The 7920-nt window shown below is 32.8% G+C and overlaps 2 protein-coding genes across 2 annotated transcripts in view; one reads left to right on the forward strand and one right to left on the reverse strand.

Moving 5' to 3' along the window:
- Positions 1 to 7920, reverse strand: part of LOC132911115 (DNA-directed RNA polymerases I, II, and III subunit RPABC4) — a 142729-nt gene that overhangs the window by 73817 nt on the left and 60992 nt on the right. The window lies entirely within an intron of this gene.
- Positions 281 to 4074, forward strand: LOC132911092 (enolase). Its single transcript, XM_060967489.1, has 7 exons — positions 281 to 446; positions 1034 to 1136; positions 1453 to 1626; positions 1812 to 1969; positions 2105 to 2405; positions 2569 to 2855; positions 3082 to 4074. Exons 2-7 carry the CDS (start codon positions 1074 to 1076, stop codon positions 3401 to 3403), a joined length of 1305 nt encoding a protein of 434 aa, XP_060823472.1. The 5' UTR covers positions 281 to 446; positions 1034 to 1073; the 3' UTR covers positions 3404 to 4074.

Here is a 7920-nt window from a genome sequence, read left to right on the forward strand (position 1 = left end):
TGTGCGCAATAAATAAAATTCTGTGCGCATATAAAGCTTGCAATTTTTAAGTTATTTTAGCAGTTTTACAAATTCGCGCGCTTATGAACAATGCAATACAAAGATAGTAAATCATTAATGAAACGATAAAACCATACATTTAGATTACGCAATTTTCGTTATTTTATCATGACAAATTATATTCAATTAAAACTTTAAGATTCTGTTTCCATATCTTATACCTGCTTATATATATATATATATATATATATATATATATGTACGTAAATTTTATCATATTCTCAGTAGTCTAGGTTGTTGAGAAACTTTTAGTCTCAACGCTTCCGTAATTCATACGTGACGGGATCAGAATCGATAGGAGAGCTACCTTCGTTATTTGAGGTCAACTGTAGGACAGTATCATTCTACTTCGAACACTTGAAGAGGATTGTCATACGTTGCAGTAGGTGAGCCATATTTTCTTCAGTTTTACAGCATGAGCAAGAAATCGTATCTACAAGAATTTCTAGACACTGTATGAAATATCAAGATTTGATTTGTATAGTGTTTTGTTTCTTAAATTCATAAAACAAAAAAAGGAAAGAAAAAAGAAATGGTTTTGATACGTGCCGAGTGCATTAAGTGCCGAAGTTTCATCGTAAGGTCATTATATGCGATAGTTCGAGTACATTATACGTAATTTTGGAAGATGTACCACTTTAGAAATCAAACAACTATTAACTTGATTGTTCAGATTTTTAAACTTCTTCCAGTGACCTTGTCAAGGTCAAATACTATATTATTTCCAAGGCAAGCTTGCCTACCGGTATTTCAATTTCACACATATTTTGTCGAACAATATTTAAAATGCTTAAATTTAAAGACAATTTGATGTTAATATTAAGGAAAGATTATTTATCCTTGAAACTATTAGTAACTGACATGTAATATGAAAGTTAGATTGTACCACCTTCTCGTGTTAAATGGTCTGTATTTAATAATTTTTCAACATTTAGAATCAGTGTTTTGTTATTGTTAAATATTTTTGTTTCAGGCTTCTAATCAGTAAATACAGTACTAATTACAGTAGGAAAATGCCAATCAAAAGCATCAAGGCACGTCAAATTTTTGACTCTCGTGGTAATCCTACTGTAGAGGTAAGATTACAAGAAAATGTTAATTCTTAAACAGATTAAATTTTATTCTAAATGTAATATCGCTGCATATAAAACAAAGATTTATTTTAGTATATAATGATTTTTGTTCTAAAAGTATGATAAATTATAAATCATAGATTGACAAGTGTACATTATGTAACTTATACTGAATATTGGTATAATTTTAATATATATTTCTAATTTCCAATTATATGCATGCAACATTTTATATTATAATGCGTTATGTAATAACTAAGATTACACATAAGTTATTTATTATAAGTTTCTTATTATCTTTTATATATTTTATTCATAGGTTGATCTTGTAACAGACAATGGGCTGTTTAGGGCTGAAGTACCATCAGGTGCTTCCACCGGTGTTCATGAAGCTTTAGAACTTCGAGATAATGATAAATCTAAGTATCATGGGAAATCTGTTTTTAAAGCTGTAGAGAATATTAATAATATCATCACGCCTGAATTGTTGAAGGTATTGACTGTTCAGCGTTTATGCATAATATGTAGCATACATAACTTCTTTCAATTTTACGTAGATTTATCAAAATTTGTCAATTTTTTATACACATTTAGAAGTTGTATATATTGTTCATATGATCGAACAATAGAAACATTTGAATTTATTAACTAATCAATATGAAAATATTCGTTACCTAGTCAAATTTGGAAGTTACGCAGCAAACCGATATCGATAATCTTCTATTGAAACTCGATGGTACACCAAATAAGTCAAAACTTGGTGCCAATGCACTTTTGGGTGTTTCTTTGGCAGTTTGTAAAGCAGGAGCTGCTAAAAAAGGGATTCCTTTATATAAGTAAGTGTGTATAATGTATAAACAAATTTTAAATTTGATACAACTTTTTCAAATAATACAAGATGAACGAAATTTTACATTCTATTACATTCGACATGTAATAGGTAATTTTGTAAATTGTTCTGTAAATTACAGATATATCGCGGAATTGGCAGGAAATGCCAATATTATTTTGCCAGTACCAGCTTTTAATGTTATTAACGGAGGCTCACATGCTGGAAACAAATTGGCAATGCAGGAGTTTATGATTCTACCTACTGGTGCTGCTAATTTCACCGAAGCCATGAAAATGGGTACTGAAGTTTACCACCATTTGAAGGCTGGTATTAAAAAGAAGTTTGGCCTCGATGCTACTGCCGTTGGTGACGAAGGTGGCTTCGCTCCAAATATTTTAGAGAACAAAGAAGCTTTAAATCTGATCATAGATGCCATTAAAGTAAGTATTTCTCTCTTTAAAAGGAAAATATTTTCTTACTAATGAACATACGCAAGAAGTGTCCTTGCGAGATATAGTTTACGTTCGATTTTGTTATGGTATTAAGTTAAATGTTGTTGAAATAGTTATTGAAATGATTATTCATAATTATTGCACAATGTAGGTTGCTGGATACGAAGGCAAAATCAAGATTGGTATGGATGTTGCTGCATCTGAATTTCATAAAAATGGGAAATATGATTTAGATTTTAAGAATGAAAAGTCTGATCCAAAGACATATTTGGAACCACAAGCTTTGAAGAACTTATATTTAGAATTTGTTAAGGAATTCCCGATTGTATCGATCGAAGATCCATTTGACCAAGACGACTGGAACTCGTGGACTTCTATTACATCCTCCACTCCTATTCAAATTGTAGGCGATGACCTTACCGTTACAAATCCTGAAAGGTAAAATCATTAAATTAAATTATTTCCGATTTCTTACGAAATTACAAGTCCATCGAATTTCGATATTCGATAACTCGGAAATATCGAATTAATTATTTATCCTATAAAGTCATTTGTAGCATTAAATAGATAACTTGTAAATTTTAAAAAGTAATTACATTCGTTGAAAGACGAATTTTCATGCTCATAGACAATAATTTCATTGTAAACCTATTACACGTTACAGGATTAAAACGGCTATTGAGAAGAAGGCTTGCAACTGTCTGTTACTAAAAGTCAATCAAATAGGCACTGTCACAGAATCAATTAATGCCCATAAACTTGCTAAAAGCGCTGGATGGGGTACAATGGTGTCTCATCGTTCTGGAGAGACAGAAGATACGTTCATAGCTGATTTAGTCGTTGGTCTATCGACCGGTCAGATCAAAACGGGTGCACCTTGTCGTTCAGAACGTTTGGCAAAGTACAATCAGATTCTTCGTATTGAAGAAGAATTGGGTGCGGCTGCCAAATATGCAGGGGAGAAATTCCGTAATCCTCATGCTTAAAAAATAATATATTTTATTAACACGAGACACTAGTTGTTATATTTTCTGCAAAATAAATCGAATATATACTTTCGTAACATTTGCAATTGTGTTAATAAAATAATATTCAATGCTATCAATGTTACTATAGCATATAAAACTGAGAAATTTTTTAGTTTCCATTAAAAAAAGTACATGGAGAAATAAAAATATACAGATATTTATTATTTAATTATCATTTTAAGAATTGTTTACAGATATACCAGTTAAATGAAATAATATTACCGATGATACAATACGATACCAGTAATAATAATAATAATAATAATAGTAATAACAATACTACGAAATTAATTTATTAATTTGTTTGGAGAGCTTTTATTTGATTAAAGGATATATAAATTATATCTTAATATTTCAAGTATGATATTTAGATCTTGTTTCATAGAGATGGTTAAATTAGATCAGATTTCACAGCGAGAAGTAAAAACAGAAAACGAAACGATGAAATTTGTTATCTGTGAAATTAAAAGCACAAATTGAACGAATATCATACGTGATAATGACATTGATGAAGCTTAATTCTGGTTTCTCGTTAACCACGAGATCTAAATCCATTTAAATTAAGTCATCAGAAACACTGTAAAACGAAAGTAAAATAAATGTGAATAAATATTATAACATATAATCAACGTTATAATATTTCAAATAAATTAATACTCCACTCTACAAAATGTTATTAACTTCATTATCACTACTTTGTTCTTTTTTTTCGTCTGCTAGAAAGTTATTCATATTATATTAAATTAAAGTAAATCAAATATATTAATGTATCACCTCTCATTTTTCCTGAAATGCGATATACATATAATTACTAAATAAAACCATTTATAATAATTTCAAGTACTATAATAACAAATTGAAAATATTCGTCAGCATCGAACAGATAGATATATCGTTCAATGATATTTCCATCAATAAACGCTGAAAAGGATACTGAAAAGGAAATAGATCCAATAGCCAGAAGGGCAGCGCGCTCGATAGAATTCTGAACAAATCGTGAATGAGTGGGACATTTCTGCGTTTCGCAACGCTAATTTATCAAGTCCATAACTACAAGATATAAATACAAGCGGGGAGTGCTTTATCACACGTGCAATGTTATTTAAATTTGCTACTGGCAAAAAGGAAATAAAAAGGAGAAACTATGAAAATTCGCAAAAGTATACACCGCAGTGAAGTGTTATAATTGTTCACGCAACGCTAATAGATACTAATCCGTGCACTCATGTTTCGATATACGCAACGCCAATATCAAGATGTTGAATTACGGTCACGTACAAAGCTGCTGGTGCTCCATCACCTCTGTGCAATTGTCTTAGCTGAATCAGGAGGTGATCGAGGAACAAGAACATATTTCCACAGTCGCAGTGGAAGGAATTTGGGCATTTCACAAACGCAACACTACGTATAAGAAGGCGATAATTTATTAACGCAACGCTAACGGAAAGAATTACAAAAACAATCTCGCAATATATATATATATATATATATATATATATATATATATATATATAAAAATATATATATATAATGCATTTAAAAAGTAAACAAAGTAACCAGGTTTAACGTTCGATCTACCATTTCTTTTGCAAAATGTCGCGCGGAGCCGTTTACGTCTCTAAATATCACGGTCTTAAGTAAGTATCGTACTAAGCTGCCGCCCGTGTGTCATTCGGTTCGAGGATCACTGTGCGCCCCACTCCTTAGTCTTACCTTTTTTCGTTCGTGTAAGGAGGTTTGCTCGCGTGCAGGGATGTTTTGGCCGAATTTTAATCGCGTTATTTTGGCTTCAAGAATCATCCTTTAAATTTCCTGACACCTGTAACCGAACATACTATACATTCCTTCTTTTAATTTCACCGTACCATTCTAACGATCCCTTCCGATTTCCACGTAACAAACGTACTGCGAGCTTTGCATCATACCAGATCCTTCTTTCTTCGATTTCCGCACTCCGCTCTAGCTAATAGTCTTTGGTTTCCCTTACTTGCCTTATTAAACGAATACCTTAGTAACGCTTTTGATCTTTAATCTTTATAACTACAATTAGCTATTCTATTGAATTGTTCTTGTTGCTTGTTTGTAGCTACTCTTCCTCGTCCCTTTTCCTAAGCACACATTCTCTCCAAATATCGTATTCCTCCCTTGCTATATCCACACCTTTCTACACATTTCTCCCGCTATTTTTCTCGCCATCTGTCTTCCTCGATTCCTTTCTTCCTTCTTTTATAGTCCCCTTGGCTAGAGTCCTCCCTCTCGCCTCTTCGGCTCTTACGTCAAATTTAATGGCACTCGCATAGCTCGGCATATTCTCAATCTCCATCTTTTGATTTCTTGTAATAGCAGGTGGTCCGGCGTGTATATCGATCCAATACTAACGTCGCACTTTAGATAATTTCATGGAATCCTCTCTAGGTGTTTTCTCCATAAGATCTATAAGATACCGCACGTTTGACTAAACTATCAAATAAACTTATTCTTCTTATATAATCATCCCAGAACAGTCTCTCCCCAATTCACCAAATCTGGCTTACAGCTAAGTTTCCTTTCCTTATCAATCCTGTTTCAAACGCCTCGTATTTCTGCCGCTCCTACTGAAAATGTAGTCCATATATTTCAATTTTCCTACTTCCTGCAATTCTCCCACTTATGGACGTTTAACGTCAATCTTCGCGAATATCTTGAGAACCGAGCGAGTTCGCTTTTTATGTTCATAGGAAAAAGCTACTCGAAATATCGATTTCTACAATATAGGCAAAAATCGTCGAAATTAGAGGGTAACTAACGTTTCCACACGTTCTTTCACTCAACTGTCTAAAATATTGAACTTTGCAACATATTCGAAAATTATCGGATCAATCGATATTATCATCTTTTAATTTCATCGTTGAAAATTCCCTTTCCGCTTTGAATCATCTTTCACGCAAGAATGGGAGAGTTTTTTGCAATAAAAGCCCATTAATTACAAAAGAAGCTCTAAATTCAAGAGTAATCGTACATCGTTATAAATTTTCAGGATTATATGTATAAAGAAAATGAAAAGAGCAGCGATCGAACGAGATAAAACTGTATACGCGTATAAACATTTTCAGTGTGATATAGTAAATCAGGGTGAATAAAATCAAAGATTCTGAAAATTAATCGCGGAGGGTATGTTTATAAACGCCTTTTACCTTCTAGAGCCTAATATTTTCTATACCTAGGTGTTTTTTATTATACAAATTGGCAATGTTAGATCAAATCTTGAGTCATAAATACGTACATAAAGTGTACACAGTCAGGCTCACCGTGCATGTTTCTGAAATCGTAGAAGATCCGGAAGGCGAATCGTGTCCTGACCGCGAATGCGGATTTACCTTCCACTTACCTTTATCGTGTACAAAACGTGTACGAAAAACAGATTATAACGACAATTTTATCAAATTGATGAATTACGATAACTTTTACGGTATAAAAAGCGACCAATATTATTGAATTATTAAACGATATTCAGTAACGGTATACAGTATCTATCGGATGGTTTCTAGAGAAGAAATATACACAAGGACAAAAATCTACGTACACGCGATGTTGCACATCATTGGCGAATAAAAGTTCTTACCTCTATCGATACGTAGAAAGTTAGCGTAATATCTGTCCCGTTCTATGATTCTGCTGAATCAAATCAGAACATTAAATTATACCTTACCCTGAATAGATAGAAATATAAATGACGTATTGTTGGAAATTAAATTACTTGAATTTTACAGAGCTTTTTTTCTAGAGGAAAGGAAAATAAAGTTCAAATTCGAAATCCTAAAGGATTCTCAATAGAATCTATGAGATAGTTATTAATCGTACAAACGATTTTGGTTTTTATTTAATGTTATATATAATTACGTCTCGAACGAATATGCAAGAAAATTGATCGTATCTCGGTGTACTTTCACTATCTGTACTACGAAGTAGTTGACGTTCTAGGTCATTTTCTATGAAAAAAAAAAAAAAACAAAAAGATCGTTTATACGGTTGACCGCGAGCACGAAGTAGCCTTAATGTAATCGGTCAAGTTGAGTCGTTAGCCTTGCTAGTCAGTTATTCGAATATCGGGTCAAGGTTATTGAACATCAGACGAATAAACTCGGCATCCGATGGTTCATTTTTGATGGCCGCATAAAATCATACTTTATTTCAATGACGGACCGTTTCTGTCGCGATCGATCATGTTTGCGTAGGTTCCTATCCGAAAGCATCTAAAATACGATAGAACAACTGCTGGCTATCAACACGCGTATGTATAGAGAAAAGAGAGATCCGTATGAAAGTGTGAATGGAAAAAGGTTATTTTATTTTTTCGTCTCATCGTTTCATATAGAATCACCGTCATTCCGTTGATCTTAGTTGAAACTGATCTTTTCTGACCGGATATTTCCTGCTGAAGGTAAGCCACTTAGAGATAATGGTCGCTCTGCCGTCTAGTGTGCCCACGATGAACG

This window comes from Bombus pascuorum, chromosome 10 (genome assembly GCF_905332965.1).
Source record: "Bombus pascuorum chromosome 10, iyBomPasc1.1, whole genome shotgun sequence".
Classification (NCBI taxonomy): Eukaryota; Metazoa; Arthropoda; class Insecta; order Hymenoptera; family Apidae; genus Bombus; species Bombus pascuorum.